This window comes from Pseudonaja textilis, chromosome 14 (assembly GCF_049901715.1).
Source record: "Pseudonaja textilis isolate UNSWEBS1 chromosome 14, rPseTex1.2, whole genome shotgun sequence".
Classification (NCBI taxonomy): Eukaryota; Metazoa; Chordata; class Lepidosauria; order Squamata; family Elapidae; genus Pseudonaja; species Pseudonaja textilis.
In genome coordinates this window covers 11,545,171-11,565,226 of record NC_142003.1, presented here as the reverse complement: position 1 = coordinate 11,565,226, position 20,056 = coordinate 11,545,171, and the positions used below count along the sequence as shown (strand labels likewise).

At 45.5% G+C, this 20,056-nt stretch overlaps 2 protein-coding genes across 3 annotated transcripts in view; both read right to left on the bottom strand.

Annotated features, from left to right (window-relative positions):
• The window catches only part of TBL3 (transducin beta like 3), a 34,467-nt gene extending 15,448 nt beyond the window's left edge, over positions 1 to 19,019 (bottom strand). The window contains exons 1-14 of one of the 2 annotated variants that reach the window (XM_087912555.1): positions 18,896 to 18,949; positions 14,974 to 15,044; positions 13,988 to 14,039; positions 13,793 to 13,888; positions 13,184 to 13,231; positions 12,579 to 12,720; positions 12,314 to 12,398; positions 11,086 to 11,256; positions 10,276 to 10,351; positions 9,441 to 9,537; positions 8,703 to 8,911; positions 7,842 to 7,983; positions 5,083 to 5,141; positions 3,050 to 3,153 (exon numbers count right to left, since the gene is read on the bottom strand). In XM_087912555.1, coding sequence (XP_087768681.1) covers positions 3,050 to 3,153; positions 5,083 to 5,141; positions 7,842 to 7,983; positions 8,703 to 8,911; positions 9,441 to 9,537; positions 10,276 to 10,351; positions 11,086 to 11,256; positions 12,314 to 12,398; positions 12,579 to 12,720; positions 13,184 to 13,231; positions 13,793 to 13,867 — 1,208 coding nt within the window. In that variant the 5' untranslated portion in view covers positions 13,868 to 13,888; positions 13,988 to 14,039; positions 14,974 to 15,044; positions 18,896 to 18,949. Of the gene's footprint in view, positions 1 to 3,049; positions 3,154 to 5,082; positions 5,142 to 7,841; positions 7,984 to 8,702; positions 8,912 to 9,440; positions 9,538 to 10,275; positions 10,352 to 11,085; positions 11,257 to 12,313; positions 12,399 to 12,578; positions 12,721 to 13,183; positions 13,232 to 13,792; positions 13,889 to 13,987; positions 14,040 to 14,973; positions 15,045 to 18,895 lie in introns of both variants that reach the window. The other variant, XM_026704010.2, reaches the window with a different exon arrangement.
• On the bottom strand, positions 15,111 to 15,752 carry LOC148124693 (uncharacterized; the record flags this gene model as incomplete). The annotated part of the gene is made up of 1 exon (XM_087912740.1): positions 15,111 to 15,752. A coding segment is annotated over one exon (642 nt), but the record flags the coding sequence as incomplete, so codon positions are not given.
• Positions 19,020 to 20,056: the final 1,037 nt, after the last annotated feature.

Below are 20,056 nucleotides of genomic sequence, written 5' to 3'. Positions count from 1 at the left end.
ATGTCCCATCTGGAAGGTTGCTCATTACTGCCCCTTCCTGCTCCTCCCTTCTAACCTGGCCTTTTTTTTACCCTTTTAACCTGGCAACTTACCTAGGAAACTGGTATGCTCCAAGTACAGTAAATAGTTACTAATATTTATAGAAATTTAAGCCCCACAAAGGATCCCCTGGAGTAGTGCAGACTTTTACTTTTACAGGGGGAGCCCGTTCCCAGGGCGTTCTTGCACAGAGCAGCAGAAGGCAAGAGCAGCTAAGACAGAAGGGGCGACTTGGGAGTAAGGCTTGGAGGTGATTGGCCCTCCCATAAGACATAAAAGAGGAGCAAAGGGACATGAGCCTTTGCAGGAAGCAACTTTGTTCATTCTGGTCAGTTTAAACTCTGAAGCTCCGTGTTCACTTTGTGCTCAGTTTGGCCTTGTACAGCTAATTGGCAATTTAGTCATGGGCGGCATTTCAAGGGAGATAAAGGAGTCTGCTTAGTAAAAAAGTTTTTTACTGATACGTTTGTGTCTTAATTTGTCTTTTAGTCAATGGGTGCCAGGTCCCCTGTAGTAGCTGTTTTATGACAGCAATGTTGAGTGTACCTATATTATACACATATTCTAACTATGGATACAAAACCGATCCCTCATCTACAGGCTCGTTCCAAGAGTAGAGAGATACATTTAGTAGAAACAAGTTTTTACAGGTACTCCTCAAATTACCACCATTTTATTTAGTGACCGTTCAAAGTCATAGCAGCACTGAAACAAGTGATCTATGAGTGTTTTCCACACTTGCAACCATTGCACCTCATGGGCCATGGGATCAAATGGCGCCTGGCATGTGTCGATGGCTGTTGCCCTGTCTTGGGGTCATGGGATCATCCTCTTCCCACAAGCCAAGTCAATGGGGGAAGCCAGATTGGCTCCATGACCATGTGATTCACTAAACAACTGTGGCATAAAAGGTCATAAAATGGGGCAAAGCTCACTTAACTGCCTTGCTTAATAACAAAAATGTTGGGCTCAATTATGGTTACAAGTCAAGGACTACCTGTACTGTAGGTGAAAAACTTTAGAAAAAAACCACTATAGGCTAAACTCCTCTCATCACAGAGCATTGGAGAGCCTGCAAATGATTGGGAAGAGAAAAGGCAAAACTGGCTAAATAAACACTAACTCAGGCTTGAAGAAGAGGATGAAGGGAAAACACCTCCAGCTAGCCTGACTGTTGGTACAAGGGACTGAGGGAAAGCGTACCAGGTGCTGAAGATCCGGCTGGCTGAGTCCAGGGCTTTCCTGCCAATATGCTGGGCCTGGAAGTGAGGCCTTCTGGAAGGGTTGGAAGATCTGGCGCTGCCACTCGCTTGGGGCTCACAGAGAAGCGACCAGTGGCTGGGTTGACTGGTGCCTGGCAGGTCCTCCCTTCCTTCCCGACCCGACTTTAAGGGCCTCTTGATGGGCTATATCATTTATATGGTGTCTGTGTTTGAAATGCACACTGCCCAGAGTCACTCTGAGTGAGAGGACTCCTTCCCAAATCACACACACACACACACACACACACACACACACACACACACACACAGAGTCACTGTACTACAACAGGCAGTTCTTCTGGTGTTTGTTTCCTGACTTCGGCATTGGAAGGCTGACGTGAATTAAACATGCCTGGCTGGAACCCTGACCAAATAAATACATCCCATAGTGTAACTTATTGTCCCTGACAAGAATTCTGTCCCTCCAGATTTAAAAAAAATAGCTCTGGAAGCATTGCTATGTATTGATAATTGAAATTTCCTCCCCATGACCTGTCAAAATAGGGACTGTTTTTATAAACAGACACATTTTAGACTTCAAAAGGAAGCCACACAAGGAATTTGAAAAATGTTCCAGTTCCTCTTTGTCCTGGCATCAGCTCAAAATGAAGAAACGTGATCTGTTTCTGCCTTGAAAAATCCCCAGATTGTGATAAGAAGATTTCAGGTGCACAGCACACACCTTGAGAGTAACTGCAGGCCCCGCTTACTCCACCTGGTGCACCTGCTTTCTGCCAAAAATCTCAGAGCTTTCAACGGCTGCTTTCCTGGGCCTTAAGCCGCTCAGAGAAGCAGCTGCATGACTTGCAGCGCAGCAGCTGAACAGGAGTCACAGTGAGAAGGGCTTCCATAAAGCGCCTGCAGCAGAGGGGGCTCCAAGCGCTTTGCTCCCAATGGGGTCAGTCAGAGAGGTTCTTCTGGGCTCCCCCAAAGTGGGAGGGAATCATCACCTCCAACACTTGCTCCCCAGCAATTGGTTCGGAAAGGCATGTATGTCACTCCTGAAGAAAATGTCCTCCCTGAATTAACAGATTGAGAGTTGGAAGGGACCTTGTAGGGCATCTAGTCCAACCCCCCCAACTCAAGCAGGAGACCGTACACCATTCCTGACCAATGGCAGTCCAATCTCTTCTTGAAAGCCTCCAGTGATGAAGCCCCCACAACTTCCGAAGGCAACTTCTCTTCCATGGGTTGATGGTTCTCCCTGTCAGAAAATTCCTCCTTATTTCCAGGTTGAACCTCTCCTTGTTCAGTTTCCATCCATTGTTCCTTGCCTTGCCTTGGAAAATAGCTTGGCCCCCTCCTCCTCTCTGGGGCTACCCCTCAAATATTGGAAGACTGTTACCCTGTCTCCCCTGGTTCTTGTCATCACTAGACCAGCCATGCCTAGTACTTGCCTTCTCCAAAATGCCCGGATGAAAGAGCCAAGTCTGTTAGGCCCTGTTCTAGTGGAAGACTCTGTTCTAAGAATCGGGAGTGAAAATATAGAAGTGCCAAAGGAGAAGCTACTCCTACTTTTCTGGCATTTCCAGGGTACTAAACACGTGATAGTTTGGGATCATAGATGTGTCCCAACCCTCATCAGAGTGTGGAGCAGCCTCTTTGAATTAATAAAACCTGGCCACCTGCCACATGAACTGTGCCCTCAAACCCATCCCAAGGAAAGGAAGGGCTACCAGGTATCCCAGCCATCGTTCACATGGGACTGTCCATAAAAGCAGAGGAGAGAGAGGGAGGACTTCTCTTACTTGGAGCAGGCAAGGGCACCCACTTGATGGGTGTGGCCCATCCCTTGAGCCACACACAACACCTGGCCATCTTCTGTCATTTGCCAAATCCGGAAGGTCTTATCCTGAAAGCAGAAGAGGTCTTTTGTTTTGTTCTGAATGTCAAAAAAGGCTTGGAAAGATCACGTTGAGGTCCTAACAAGTCATGGAAGAAGTTGCTGACAGCTTGGTAACACAGAAACAAGCCTCCAATGTACTCTGATGTCCACACCAACATCTCAGTAGTGTTTGCAAGGGAGGAGGAATGGCAAAATGAGTGTCATAACACCACACCACAAAAAACAGAACTTATATACTTTCATCAGCCATTACAATGGAAGTACTAAGCAAAGTCCTTTGTGGGATGTTGTGCCTCTGATGTTATCATAGTTTATTATGATAAATGCCATTGCCATCACCCTCAGTGACCTCAAGCTTTAGGCCCCAATCCACAGCTCTTTTTAGCTGGTGTTTTTACCTCATACGCCTCTTTGACTCTGCATCCTGCAAAGAAACCTCTCTCTTTCCCCACTAAACCATCAAAATCAGTAGTGCTCCTCTGCTCCCTTAATTCCCAGCCGATTTTCCTTTACGGCACTGAGGAGTACTTGTAGAAATTGCTCCTCTGAACAGCAGGGCCTTGCTGAAATGAGAGGGAAGTCTGAAAATGTGTGTCTTCCTCCAGCCTGCCTCTACCAGAGTTTAGGGGTTACCTACCCTTTACAAAGGTCATTAATACCTTTTGGTTTGCATTTCTTTCACCATACCAACATTTTTCTTTGCTCTCTGAACTCTGTTTATATTACTGTTCAACACCAAGGGAATCTTTTGTACTTATAATCTCCCATAAATAAAGTAAACTAACAAATCCATAGGCATAGGGAAACCCTCGAAAAAAAATGAAGGGGTTTATTTCCTGCAGGACCAGTTTGGGCAGGAGAGGGCAGAAGTCTCTCCGGGCACCAGGACGTTCAGATACTCAGGTGGAGAGGGGCAAAGTTGGCAGTGCAACTATTCAAATGCTTTCCAAACAACTTCACTGCCAGAGTATCTCTGTATGCATGTTGCCCTTAATCTAAATCTACGGCAGGCAAACAGGAAATAGTTTATTTACATATTCTATTATATATTCCTCAACTCCCGAGTTAAACTCTACAAGACAAGATGAAGTGCCATTTCCTTATTTAGTGCATGGCATCCCACACAATAGCAATATATATTAGCATTAATTGGACTAGCAATATATATTAGCATTAATTGTCATTAATTAGTATCAGTGCAGAAGGAACATCTGGGCCTGTGCACCGCTGTGGTCGGCAGCTCGCAGTTCGATTCCCGTCAGTAAAACCGCGCAGGGCAAGAAAGGAGCCTCCCCCGATTCCCTACCAGCATTCAGACGTCCTGGGCGCAAAGATAACACCGCCTGAAAAAATTCCTTTCACAGAGGCAGCCAGCCACCTCGATGAACCCTGGCTAACATGTACCATACACTAAATAAATAAATAAACCCTGAAAACCAGCTATGGGGCGCTGGATGCTGTAAACAGCCATCAGTGCAGGCCAAGTGCCCAAACTGCAATCATGTGATGGCCTGGGGGTGGCATTTGAACCTCGAAACCAGGCTATGCACAGGTCCCCAACAACTCTGAACGTTTGCCAAGCTGGGGGGTACGGGGACTGACCCACATGACAACTACAAAGCAACATCCCCCCCCCCCAAAAAAAAGTGCTGTTCAGAGGGACCTTCCTGTTGCTGAGTATGCTCTCCTTCCAAAAGGGGAAGGACACGCGAGATGGGTTTTCCAACAAGTTTTGAATGGGAAACTCTCTGAATTTTGTTCATGATTTTCCAAGAGGTCATGAAGAACAGTTTGACAACTTCCGGCTTAAAAAGACATAGGAAATGTCTTCCAGTTGCTAAATTTGCTGATATCCCAACAACTACCATGCATGAAGTTCAAACTCTAATGTTCCCGTCACTTCTGAAATGAATTAATAATTAAAATGCTTGATACCTTTGAACAGCTAGCAAATAACTTCCCCTTTCGGAAGACATCCAAGGCAAGAACAATATCTGCAAGAAAGTTGCAGAAGATGATTAAATCACATGAATAAACACAGGGAAAGACATAGTTTTGGAGCAACCATTTCATATCAATATCTGGTATCCAGCAAATGTTCAGATTATTGTTGCAATTGGACTAACAATTTCCCAGTTATTAAGTTTTCAAGAAGTCATGGAATGCTTACAAATATTTCTCCACTACTTTGGAGGTATTTGGTAGCAAACATCGTAGTTTCTGAAATGGAAACAAATCTGAAAAAGGGTTTTTTTAAAATTTAGCATATGGAATTTAGAGGTCACCAATATACAATGCTAATAAAACACATAATACATACATAAATATGTATAAAGCATTGGTCTACATAAGTAGGTATGTATACGGTTCTATGTATCAGGACATAGTACAAATCACCTGGTCCTCAGCGGCTCTTTAAAATAGGTAAATGCAACCTCAGATGAAGACCAGCACCTGGCATTTTATACCATGTCATCCTTTATTTTATAAAAAGGAAGTAAAAACGGAGAAGCCATGTGTGAAAAAGTACACCTTGACTGCTGGTAGGAGGAGGTGCTGCTGCTGTTCTGGTGCCCTTGATCAGCCGATCCTCAGCAGTTGTGACAACCTCTATACAAGCCAAAGTTTTAGGAGTTTGCGGGCCCCCAGCGCTGAGGTTCACCCAGTGCCAAAGGGGAAAGGCATCAGAAACGATTTCAAGGGAAGCAACTGGTGCTGCCCATCAATCTGGGAAGGGCTATAAAGGCCATTTCCACATCCTTTAAAGTCCGCCATTCTGCAGAGAGGAAGATTATTCACAAGGGGGAAACATTCAAGGCAGTGCTAGTCTTCCGGGAGTGGAGGTCAGAGCATGCAACGCTCAGAAAAGTTGCAAAAAACCCAAGAGCTACCTATTTTTCGCACGATAAGATGACCTCCCACCCACCCAAAAGTGGGTGAAAATGTCTGTGCGTGTTATAGAGTGAACATTGTGGTGGGGGTGGGGTGGGGGTGTTGGTGTGCTGCCTCTGGGGAACACTGGAGCCTTTGCTGCTGGGCAGCTGATTGGCGGTTGGATCCGCCTCCCGGAATACTGCCAATCAACTGTTCTAGGCAGCGTGGATCACTGCTGTCCACTTGACACCGAGGGGTGGCGGGGAATGGGCTCAGTGATCGGTAGCGAATGGTCCCGGCAATTAGTGGCAAAGGGGTAGGCAGCAAATGGGCGGCGATGATCCACACCACCTAGAATAGCTGATCGGCCGTATTCTGGGAGGCTGATCCAACCGCCAACCAGCTACTCGGCAGCAAAGGCTCCAGAGTTCCCCGCCAGCAGCAGCTCAGCTCAGTTGACCAGTGGTGGGCGCAATGGACCGGAGCCCTGACAAGCCACGTGCTGGGGCTGCGAAGCTGACCAGTCTTTTTTCTGCAAGGACGCTAGCCAAATGAATACCACATGGATGCTGGGATGCAGATTTCTTTTTCTTGTTTTCCTCCTCTAAAAGTAATGTGTGTCTTATAGTCTGGAGCATCTTATAGGATGAAAACTATGATACATCTTGGATTCTGCAGGCCTCTGTTAGCAAATTTGAAGTCCGTGACAGTACAATTACAAAATGACTGAACAAGTATGGTGTGCTTGGAAGGGTTGTCAGAAAGAATGCTTCCTCTCGAAAAAGAGCATGACAGCAGGGCTGCAGTTTGTAGAGCTGCATCTGAACAAATCACAAGGCTTCTGGAACACTGTCCTTTGGACGGACGAGACGTTTGGCCATAATGCACAGGATCATGTTTGTCGAAAACCAAACACAGCCAAGGAGCACAAACATCTCAGACAAACCGCCAACATGGTGGTTGAGGAGTCAGGATTTAGGCTTGTTTTGCAGACCCAGCGGAACCTTGTAGTCATTGAGTTGACCATGAACTTCTCTGTATACTGAAGTATTCTAGAGTCAAATGTGAGGCCATCTATCCGACAGCTAAAGCCTGAGAGACGCTGGGTGCATAAACAAGTGCCTACAAACCTCAGTGAACTGAGGCAATGTGAAGAGTGGGCCAAAATGCCTCCACAATGATCTGAGAGATTGATAAAAACAAGTTATTGTTGCTAAAGGTGGTTCTACAAGCTATTGAATCGTAAGATGTACTTAGTTCTTCACACATGGTTTCTCCATTTTGTCTTTCTTTTTGTAAAATAAATGACAACATAGTATGATATGTCATGTGTTGCTGTTAATCTAAGATTGTATTTACCTACTTTTAAGAACTGCCAAGTACAGATGAATTCTGCTGTTGGAGAAGACTCCTGAGAATATCACAGATAGCCAAGAAAACAAATAAATGAGTTTTTACTTGAGAATCTGTCCATATTGTATTTGGACACATTATGTGTAGCTCCCAATGTGGAAGATGCATTGGCTGCCAATTTGCTTCTGGGTGCAATTCAAGATGCTGGTTGTCATCTTTAAAGCCCCACATGGCAGGAGACCAGGTTACCTAAAGGACCATCTGTCCCCACTCTTGTCTACCTGATCCACCCAAGCGGGGAAGCAGGAAACGTTGCAGGTCCATCTCCTAAGGAAGTTCATCTTGCAGGACACAGGAGAGAGCTTAAGAACAGAGATTTCTTTCTCCATCAGCCAAAAAGTGGAGTTGCACAATCATCACACTGTAAAGGTCAAAGATGGAAACTGCCAGTGTCTCCCATCTCTCACCTGAATGGCCTGGTAGAATCTGGCAGTTTGAAGATGACAACTCAAATACTTTCAGCTGGGGGCTATTGGTTGCCACAACTATGTGTGAGTCCTTTGGACCCACGAACCGGACATCCAAAACTTCTCCATTATAACCTGAAAACTAAGGGAGAAATGTAAGAACCAGAGTGTCACCTTAATGAAGACATGAGCAGCAAATAAATTTAATAAATAAGTAACTAAATAAGAAATAAGAATCAAAGAATCTGTCAATGGCGTGAAAGCTGAATGTAGGAAGAAAGAAGAAAAAGCAGAGGAGAAAGTCTTGTCCACTTTGGAAGAGGGCACATGCGAATATGAAGCTCTGTTCTGGCCTAGGCAGGCTGGTCAAGCTTAGGACTGCTGAATTCAGTGGGAATCCTGTTAATCAACTTGGAGCCACGCTAAAGATCTGCCAGTCTGCAGCATTGCCAGAGTACAGCAAGGATCACAGTATGGATGGATGAAATTAGCAAACTTGTTAGACTTGGGCATACAGAAATGTTTAATTCAATTTGAATTCTTGAAATTTCATCATTGCTCAAAATCAAATACAATTCCTTGAGAGAACTGATGATTGTGGGAAATGTTTACTTTTTTTAAAAAAAAAGCTTTCTATTTAGCTTTGGGATCCTATGTGTGCAATCTGAGAGGTGGGGGTCTTGAACATCATAGTATCTGCAGATGCCACATCCTATTGTTATGTCCATAAAACCTTTTGGTGATAACATAGTGACCCACATAAAAATAATACTTCTAAGGGCCAATAGGTAGCTGCATGCCTTTTCCCTCCACCATGTTGTCTGCGGCTTTGCTTCCTTGGAAAGTGATAAAATTGGGTACCTGTTTCTTGAGCTCAAGTGTCTGTGCATCATACAAGCAGATATTGCGGTCAACGTTCACAGAGACTAATTCACTTTTGACTGGCACTAGACTGCAATGCATGAGGCTGTGCTGTCCGATCACGTCCACTTTGGACTCTGCTGGCAGGTGAGGCAGGGACTGGCTATGCACGCAGGTAGCTGAGGATGCATCCCACACCCGGAGGACCCCTAAAGCAAAGCACACAAATCATTTGTCATCCAATAACTCCTAGAGCTGGCAAAACACTCACACACACACACACACACACACACACACACACACACACACACACACACGAACGGTGGCACATTTAAACAAACCCAAAATGACTGTTAAGGAAGCCTGCAGGGGGCTGGACTTGGAGACATTAAGGGTCTTATAATTCTGAGTTTAAGCGTCCCATTTTGTCCCTTAAAAATCGTCTCTTTTTCTTGGGTTTCAGAATTTGTGAGGGGTGCAATGGCTGCCTTGAACCCCTTAAAGCCTCTCCCAAAGCCCTTCACTTCTTGTACCCTCTCCAAATAACAAAACATTGCCAGAAACTGCATGTCCCTCTATCCTGAAAATGGGACATTGAGGGTCTGCCTCAGACCAATGGTTGCCCATTGAACACCTAGCCCCCACCCCAATGCAAAAGCTCACAACCAGCAGAGACAGAAGTCAATGGCTCATTCCCCCTCACTCGCACGAGGAGCCCATCATAAAAGCTTGACTCACCTTTGCTACCAGCAGTGAGAAAGTGAGTGCTGGATTTAGTCACACCCAAGTTCGATAAATCCAGTTCTTGTGGCAATAAGACTACAGATTCAATGGTCTAAGGTGGAAGAAGAAGCCAGTCTGAGGAACAGTGATCAGCAAAGATGTCAGAGAACATAAATTGCTAACACACTTTTGATGTTCACAAAAGTTGACTCTCACATTACTACTGTCAAAGTTGCTTGGCAACCCAAAACCCCATGAATGCTGGGAACAAATAATCCATTTGGATAAGGTCCCTTGGGTGGGACTGAGGAGAAGGAAGGAGCCTATCCATCAGAGCTCAGCCACTGATCTATGGTCCCACAAAGAAGAGCTGCCAGTGGATGCCAGAACTCTCCTCCGCTCAACCTTTCTGGGCAGAAAGTGGGACAGAGGATTTCTGGAAGGGATGAAGCCAGGAAACCCAAGTTTACTGATTTCTTCATTTAAAATGTAGCAGTTTGGCTTCTGGGTGAGGATGTCCATGAAGAAGCTGAGGTGCCATTGCAGCAGAGTTTAGTAGTCAGTGGGCAAATTCTGGCCTGTGCTGTCTTTCTAGATAAAGGAGAGGCCACGAGATGTCCACTGGTACTCCAAACAGCTGCGCCTTGTGAATTTTGGAAATGTAAACAAAAAAGGACTTGCTTAGCAGATTCACACACACACAAAAAAGGCTCGAAAATTTTAGATTCAGAGCCTTTTAAAGGTTAATATACAATTGAGACCAGGGGTCTTTCTTTTGGGATCAATGGATAAACAATTTCTATGGAAGCTCAATATAATTGACTCAGGCAAAAACTAGAAGATACTTCACCTCATAGACAGGGATGGTGCTTTTGACTTTTTTGGCTTTCAGATCCCACACGGTGCAAATCTTATCACGGCCAGAACTGCAATCAAAACACAGACAGTCAACTCAACACAGCTGAATGAATGCAACACCTTCTGTCTAAGCAAGAAACCATATTACGGTTTGCATAATAAGGTGGTACACACAATTCTGAGACAAGAGCTGGCTTTTCACAACTGCTGAACCATAAGTAATCCATCTAGTCCATGAGTTGGGCAAAACCAGCCGCAAGATCATTACCAAACATTTGCAAGTAGGAAACTGGATGAAGTTATAAATATACACAAAATAGTGTCTATGCTGCATTTTGAAAGTCTCATTGAGAGTGTAGAACTGTTACAATGTCCACACTGTACTTCACAACAAGAGACTCAGAGGGATCGATCAGACATCTTATATTGCTGCCTAAGCATAAATCAGAATTGAAATCCTGTATGTGTTCTATTCCCATAAAAAGCATGCGGCGATAAACACTTTCATTCTTCAGGTTTACTTTAATTCCTTTTGCTGTACATTTGCTTTGGCTCGATTTTAGCAGAGGCTGCATTTTGCCACCTCCTGCCTTCAATGAGGGCATTTCCTGTGTGAAACCATTTAATTGATTTTGTATCACAACACAATATCCAGACCCTGAATGTGAAATGGGAACAACCAGCCCACAGGCAATGTTACAAGGCCATCAGCTATTCATACGCAAGGCTGCACAAATGCCAAAAGACAGCCAAGCCGACCCCTTTCAAGAAAGGGGGCAAGGCAGCCTTCCAGGAATCTCACCTGATGAGGGTCTCATTGTCTGGGCAGAATGAAAGAGAGGTGACTAAGCTGTAGTGGTTGTCCAGCTGGCTGACACACTGGCTGGACTTCAGGTCCCAAAGCCGGATGCTGTTGTCCATAGAGGAGGAGAACAGCTGAGGTTGAGAGATGTCCGGGTGGAACTTGACGAGGCTGGCAAAGAGACAAACCACAACAGTTCTTTCTCTTTAAGGGCAGCAAACACAACTCTTTCTCCTAGTCATCTGCACAAGGTCTAAAACAAGGGTCTTCAAACTTGGCAAGCTTAAGACTTGTGGACTTCAACTCCTAGAATTCCTGAGCTAACATGACTGGAGGAGGAATTCTGGGAGTTGAAGACCACAAGTCTTAAAGCTGTCAAGTTGGAAGACCCCTGGTCTAAAATGTCTTCCCACGTGGAAAAGAGCCAGTTGGCTTAGTAGTTAAGGTGCCAGACTAGAAACTGGGTTACTGTGAGTTCTGTTCCTCCCTTGGGCTGGGAACGGAATTGATGACTTTGAGCCAGTCACTCTCTCAACCCAACCCATAGCACATGTTGTGGGGAAAATAGGAGGAAGAAAAATTTAGTACATCATCCTGAGCTGTAAAAATTAAAGGCAGAATATCGAACAAATAAACAAATGGAAAAACAGAGATTCGGCTATACATTGCATTCAGGACCTTCTATCTTGCATTTAGGCTGCCCTCATGGGACTGGCTGGGGAGGAGCAGGAGGATTATTCTGTGGATGGAGCTCGGTTTTCACTCAGAAGTAAGAAAGATGTGAAATTAAGATGAATTGTCTCCCCTCACTCATTCTACTTGAGAGGTAACCAAAATGTACCTCTTTGCTTTCCTCTCAGTTTCCTTTTCCTCACAACATACCCACTAAGTTCCCAGAAGAGACCTGATTTCCTGCACGAAGAACCCTACAAAGTGCCCAGGCACTTTGTAGCATCACTCTGCATTGCAGAATTGATTTATATTCACTCCTGAAATGATTCTCACACAGGAGGAAAGAGAGCAGAAGGCATCAGGGGTATCTATGCCTGAGAGTGACCGCAAATGCATCTGTAAAATAATTAAAACAGCAGTACAGAAGTGGCATTACATTTACTACAAGTAGCCAGATGACACGGAGAAAAAAAAAAAAAAGGATTTCCCACCCATTTATTAAGAATTCCCAAATTCCCTAGACTAAACTTTCCCACTGCAAAGAGGGAATCCTTACTGAACAACTCCAGAAGAGCCTTTCAGATTGTGTGTGCAGTACTGCCGGGGAATGTCCCAGATCTTGATGGTGCTGTCACAGCCGCCTGGAGGGAGCAAGGAAGAGAAGTGGTGAAGAAGTCCCTCAGACCAGCCCTGAGCAGCCTGTGAGATTCAGCTGCAAAGAAAGCAAGCACTTGGGAACTGAGTCTCCCCCAGAGATTATCCCTGCCAAAAAGGCAGGGGGTTGCTCTGATTGCAACTGTCTGCTAAGCCTTAGGTCATACCTGTGGCTAACAAAGTGGAAGAGGGGTCAAAGATCATGCTGGCCACAGGAGCTGTATGCACAGCCTTCCATGTCCGTGTGCACTTATTCCCTAGCCAGTCCCATTGCTTCAGCAGTAGCGCTTGGCTTCCCGTTACCAAGATCTAATGCAACAGAAAAATACATTTTCAGTTCTCAAATGAAATTTGAAATCATTCAGCTTTGTTAATAAAACAAAGTCAACACCTTCATACTATGAAAAATGCATTCTTGATAACAGCTGAAGCAATTCAAGTAATGAGAGGTTTATGTGTATCACAGTACAAAATATCAACTGATGAATGCTTAATATCTCTTCAGTTTTTCCTCTGTATGGAGTTTTTGTCTAAACACAGACATATTTTTGAATAATAGCTTGATTTTATATTTTTAAACGTGGGAAGAAGCATGTGTCAATCAGGAAGGAAGAGCCCAGCCTGTTGTCCCTCGGGGTATATGGAATGTGAAATGGTTCCAGTGCGGCTGTTACAATATCCCCTGGGAAGCAAGCTAGCTCTGCCTGGGTCAGGCAGTGGCACTACGGGACCAGCTTCCTGCCCCAGTGCTAGAGAATCTGCAGTCGTCTACCTCATCATCATTGCTGAGGGCGAACACCGTAATCTCTGTTTCATCATCCTGAAATAAACAGAGGAAGAACCACCATCAGGTGACTTGTTTGCATCATTCTTCTAATTTAACAAAACTGTGTTTTCAGTATTATGTTTATTAATCTAATTGATAATTAATAAATGATTCTTAATTGGTTTGTTTTATATTTATACTTGTGCTATCTACAGGGAATATCTCTTCAATTGGAACATATAAATGTAAATACTTTTGATAATTATGTAGCATAAATTATTTATTCTGTAATCTACTTAAGCCATTATACCTCAATACCACTTTCCTTTCCCCCTTTTGATAATTCCATTCCAGTATCACATTTGTTTAACTGGACTGTTCAGTCGTCTAACTGCATAATGATATTTTCTCAGTAATTACGACTTCCAATACTGTACTATTACTTCCAGAATGTAAACAGAATGATGAGGCTGGAAAAAAAAAGATACTCCCCAAAAAGGACCTTTTGAATTCATGACAAAAGAAAGGTTTGGAGGCTCAACTGCATTTTTAGTATCTATGTCATGTACATCTTTACTAGATAGGTACTTTTTAGGAGAGGGTATGTCTTAGTACCTGTTCAATGCTGTGTACGATATCTCCTGTTTCAATGTCCACTATATTGACCTTGCTCCCACAAGCACAAAACATATAATCCCCAGCTTGAGTAACCTAGGCCAAAAGCAGAGAGCACAGTAGGTTTTTCAGCAAACGATAGTCATACATAATACATACAAGTTGTAGTAAAGGTACCTTCCTGTAGACTATTACCTGAATGGGTCCTCCTGTGTAGAAAGACTCAATTTTCCTGAACACGGCATAACTGAAAGATTACCAGAGACACACCAACCATTTAAAAAGTGAGTACCTTTTACTGTATCATGTTAACAATTAGCACAGTTACACAGAAACAGAAACCAAGTTTTAATCTGAGCTGACTGACTGATAAACTCAAATGCAAAGAATCAATACTACCCACATATAGTATCATTGCAACCCATCCTGGATCCTGCACTTTCCTTCCCCATGTATGACTGTACCTTATCAGAGGGATGTGTGGGGTTGCCTTTGCCACCTGCTTCTGAAAAATGGCTAAAAACCATGAGATTGTAGCTGCTTTATGGTGAAGTGGGTGCCAAGAGATGAGTTGATAACTTCTCTTTTTTAACCAGCAGAATGGCAGAAATGTGTTAAGTTTCCACTGCCAATGGCAACAAAAACAGATAAATTGCTGCAAAGGGATGGGGGTATTTAGTGATATATGCTAGTGTATATGAGAGAAAGCGAAGTGACAGTTCTCAAGGAATGACCAAGGGATTAAAGATGAAAATGAGTTAAAAAATCTGCAACATCCTGATCCAGGAAAAAAGATCCACTTACTAAACTACCAGACTGGGCCAAACGTGACCTTGGACTAGACAACCTACTGCCATGGACACCATGCCCCCAGCACAACCCATCTACTTCCCTCCCCTCCCCCCTTAACAAATCTTTTAATTAAAACAAACAATAATTAGGCAACCATTAGGATTCAGGAGCTTTTAGTGGTTCACCACAAGTGACACAGAGATCGAACAGCATATCCTCCACAGCCTTCTTTGTCAGAAGTAACCTCAAATACATTTCTTTGGAAAATTTATATTGCTGCCTACTTGCTGATGGCGACTCCAGGCAGTTTACAAGAAATAAAAACACAATATAAAAGAAATGAAAAATAATGAAAAATAAGTATAGTAACACCCCCACCCCATCCATACCAGTCATTTAATGGGCTTCATCCGCTCTGGATTCCCCAGGCCTGCCGGCAGAACCAGGTCTTCCGGGCCTTCTGAAAGAGTGTCAGAGTGGGGCCAGTCTCATTTCCAGAGGGAGTGAGAAGGCCTTCCAGAGGATCTCAGGGGAACAGGATGCATGGGATTCCCTGCCTCCCCGCTCTAGCGGGTCGGGTGGATGTGACCAGCATGAGACAGTCCCTCAGATCACCTGGTCCCAAGCCACGAAGGACTTTAAAGGTGACAACCAGCACCTTGAATTGCACCCAAAAGCAAATCAGCAACCAATGCAGCTTCCACAGGAGAGGTGACACATGTGCACACCAAGGTCTGTACAAAACCATGAGGCTTGATGCATTTTGCACCAACTGAAGCTTTCGGATGTTATTCAAGGACAGCCCCATGTAGAGCAAGTTGCAATAGTCAAGATTCTTGGTGACTAGGGCATGAGTGACGGTGGGTAGGGATTGCTGGTCCAGGAAAGGGCGTAACCGGCACAGAACCTGCGATTGCACAAAGACTCTCCTGGCCACAACTGCCATCTGCTCTTTGAGCAGGAGTTGTGAATCCAGGAGAACCCCCAGATTACGCACTGGATCTGTTTGGGGCAGTGTCATCCCATCCCACACCAAAGGTGGCAATTCTCCATGGATCAAAGAACTCCAAACCCAGAGCCACTCGGTCTTGCCAGGGTGAAGTTTCAACCTGTTGCTCTCTACCCAGCCCTCGCTGCCTCCAGGCACTGTGAGAGGGAGGTCACGGCATCATTTACCAAGGGCTGAGACATACAGCTGAGTATCATCACCATACTGGTGATACCTCAGTCCCTGGTGACAGATGATCTCACCAAAGGCTTCATGCAGATGATGAATAGGAGCAGGGAGAGTACCGAGCCCTGCGGGAGCCCGCAAAGCAGTGAATGAGGGCTGGATCTCTTGCCCCGTATTAGCACTGACTGAGAGCGACTACAGAGGGAGGAAGTGAACCAGGGTAGCCCAAAGCCTCCCGCTCCCAACCCCATGGTCAATGGTATCCAAAGCCCCAAGAGGTCAAGTAGAGCAAGGATGGATGCACTATCCCGCTCCCATCAGAGATCATCAAAAGTGCAACTGATGCCATTTCTGTCCCATATCCCAGCTTCAATCCTGACTGGTAGGAATCTAGATAATCCGTTTCACCCAGAAACCTCTGGAGCTGCCACGCAACCACCTTCTCCAAAAAGAGAAGATTAGAGATGGGTCAGAAATTATCCAACAGGGTGGAATCCAGCAATGGCTTCTTGAGAAGAGGGTAGACCACAGCCTCCTTAAAGTGTTGGGGCAGTACCCGCCCCCGTAAGAAGTCCACCCGCCTGTCACCTCCCGGGAAGCTTTCACAAGCCCGGAGGGACATGGATCTAAAACACAGGCGGTCGTGTGCATGCTGCCTAGGATCCTCAGGAGCAACATACCATTCAAAAAAGTTTTTAAAAAAAGAGCCAAAAGGAGACCAGAAGACCTCCTTGCCAGCAATCAACACCCAGAGAAGCAGGGTTTAAGTAACATCAGGCAACAACTGACTAACAATGGAGCAGTAAAATAACAGCCTAACCAAGGAATTACTAAGAAGAAAACATCTCCACCAACACTGAAAGAGCAAGATTCCCTTCTAGCAATGAAGTGTGACCTACCATAGTTGAGTAATGAAATGTCCCCAAGAAAAAAACTAATCACAAAGAACACCAAGGACCCAACAATTACCAATACAGAAATGCCCTTTTACACTATTAGAGTGAGGTCCCTTCTGAAACATTGTGTTCTGGACATTGCACCTAAATAAGATTTAAAAGCTAGAAAGACAGCCAGGTTTACCATTAGAAGTCACGGGATCAATGTCTCTCTGAAGACTATCTGCTAAGAGACAAAGCTATGGGCCTTTTGGGCAATTGGTATGTGAAAACAGATTGTTGGACTAAATGAAGCTTCATCCAGTTAAGGCCATTTATAATCCTGTGGAAAGTTGGTATTTTAAAAATAAATAAAATAAAACTGACACACCACAGGATTGTGTATTGAGTCCCTTACTCTATATGTGCATGACTGCATTTCCACTCACGCTAGTAATACTATTACTAAATTTGCAGATACAACAGTGGTGGGACTCATCTCCAGGGGACTATCAAGGTGAGGTGGACTGGTTGCTTTTGTGGTGTGGAGACTTGGTCCTCAACACCGATAAGATCAAGGAGCTTATAGTGGACTATAGAAGGAACCGATCAGATATCCAGCCCTTGCTTATCAATGGAGACCGAATGGAACAAGTGGCCAGTTTTAAGTTTCTGGGTGTTACCATAAGAGGACCTGACCTGGGGATCACATTGCAGCCCTGGTCAAAAGGGCCCAGCAGAGATTATACTACCTGAGACTTCTCAGGAAACAACAAGCGCATGAAAAACTGCTGGTGACCTTCTACTGCTGCACCACAGAGAGTATCTTAACTTACTGCATCTCTATACGGTTTGCCAATTGCACAGGGGCAGATAGGAAAGCATTCCAGAGTGTGAATATCATTGCCATCATTGGTTAGTTGCCCTCTCCCCTCTTTGGAAGAGCTTTAGAGCTCCCGCTGCCTTAAGAAAGTTCAAAACATCCTCAAATACCCATCTCATTCTGGGTGAAAAACAGCTTCTATCCCAGGGCAGTAGCTCTTTTGAATTCTGCTGTAAAGTGTAGTGCTGGTGAGGTGTTGGGTTTTTTTTTTTTATTCAATGTGTAGAGCGTGAGGGATGTGTGTTTATTTTCATGGTCATGATGTGCACTGAAGATGGTATTTGATTTAGTTGTACGAGATGCAGTGACAATAAAGGAAACTAAACGCTGAATGGGAGGTGATCCACTGAGGACAAATAGTAAGCAATTCAGCATATTAAGGAAGAGGATTTTTCCTCCCAAGATTCACATCTCCTTTTAAGAGATGGAAACTCACTTTGCCACTTCAGGCCAGTCACAACTCCCTCAAACTGCCTCAACAAGGTGGTGGTGGGGAGGAAGAAAAGTGGATGAAAATGATTTATTTTTCTGGGTTCACCAGAGCTTATTGAACCATCACGGAGGCCTTCAAGAATACATTGGACAACCATCCGTCTGGAAGGGCCTCTTGCTTGGGCAGAAGGTTGGACTAGAAGGCCTCCAGGGTCCCTCCCAACTGTTATTCTGGACCCTCTCCGCAACCATTGAAACAGTCATTAAATCGCGAGGATGTTTCCATCAACGGAAGCAGATTTCACGCCCGCTGGTTTGTGTGTGTGCGGCGGCTGCTCAGCCACGGCAGGAGTCACATTTCGGCAGCGTTTGCGGCCGTTTATACGACGGTTCTCTCGTCTGTGGTTCAGCGGCTCCACCCAGGATCCAAGCCGGGCTGCTCCCGAGAGGCGGCCAAGCGCCGCTGCGAGCGGGAGAAGCTCGCCCGGTTCCTCCTCTGGCAGGCCAGGAAGGAGGGAACTTTCCAAGGGGGCTGTGCCGCCAAGTGGCCTGAGCTACAAACGAAGGTCTCCCGGTCAGTCAGGACGAGGTTTGTCCCTCGCTTCTCCGGGAGGCTTCGCTTTCTCCCAGCGGCCTCCCATCCAAGCACTAAGCAACCCCGACTCTGCCAGGCTTTCTGAGCTGGGCCGGGGTCGGCACCGGTCGGCTTGGCTCCCCGCTCGCTCTCTGGCAAGCCGGTCTGGCGGGGAAAACCCTGTGCGCATGCTCGGAAACACGGCCCACCTAAGCACAGCGTGTCCCCGAGCCGAGAGCGCGCAGCCAGCCAACGGCCTCCAAACTGCAACGCGGTCGCTATAGCGACGGCGCACTTTCCTCCCTACCCCGTCGACAAGAAGTCGCGGTTCCCGTGGCCACCCCTCCCGCCCCCGGCGCCCCCCTTTCCTCACTTGCTTTTCAAGCTCGCCGAAGAGCTCGAGACCGCCATCTTCAAGCCCCGGCTCGGTCGCTCCGCGGTCCCAGTTCCCTCGCTTGGACACCCGGACGACCTCCACGTGCTTCCGGGAAAAATGCGTTTACTTCCGGCGCGTCGCCGTAGCGCAAGCAAGCATAGACGCATGAAAACGTGAAGAGGCAGCTTCCTAGCCTTTTGACAAGACGCCCTTCGCGGAGGCGACCCTCAACCACAATTTCCCCAACTGCGCCGGGAGGACCGCCGCCGGCTGGTAGCGGGAGAGGTGGTCCTTCGGAGGACCAATGCCTGGCAGACTCACGACTGTTCCGTTCCTTTTTTATTTTTTTTGCTGTTGCTTCTTCCAGGGTTTGACTTGTGGGGTCCCTGGAAATCTCCCAGCTTTTCTTGCAGATTCATTGCTCAGCTAGGTAACACCACCAGTGCGACAAAGGAGCAGTTTGTTCTCATGTTATGCATCAAGGGTCTTCAAACTTGGCAAGCTCGTGACTTGTGGACTTCAACTCCCAGAATTCCGGACCTAACATGACTGGGGGAGGAATTCTGGGAGTTGAAGTCCACAAGTATTAAAGCTGTCAAGTTTGAAGACCCTTGTTATAGACTCTTGGCTTGCTTTGTCAGCATTGGTGGGAGTGTTCTTGGTGGCTCTTTGATTGAACTGCTTGTCTGAGTTTTGATAGTTCTTGATTGGGGGATTGTTCAACCCTGAACTACAAATATTGTCAGTGGCTTGACTTGTCAGACTGGCCTATCACATCGTTTCTGGGTAACTGGGTTTCTAACCCTAACACCAAGCCTTCCAAAGGCTAAGGAGGGTTATCCTGAAAAACTCTGCAAATTTAACCAAAACAGCCAAATATGCTCCCTGATACATCTAGCTAGCCACCAAGGTGTCTTTCAAACCACTCCTGAGTACACACATGCACGCACACAAACCCTCACACCTTAATTGGGGAAAAACTATCTTTTGCTGACATCTTCCATGAGGTCACATCAAACCCCCCTCAAAAAAAAAAAAAAAAACACCCAGGCAGAAATGTTCTGGCCTACCCATTCTTGTAATTGAAAATTAATGGACATAATAGTTTATCCATCACAGTTAGTCTTTGTTGATGTTAGTTAACTTTCATAGCTAAGT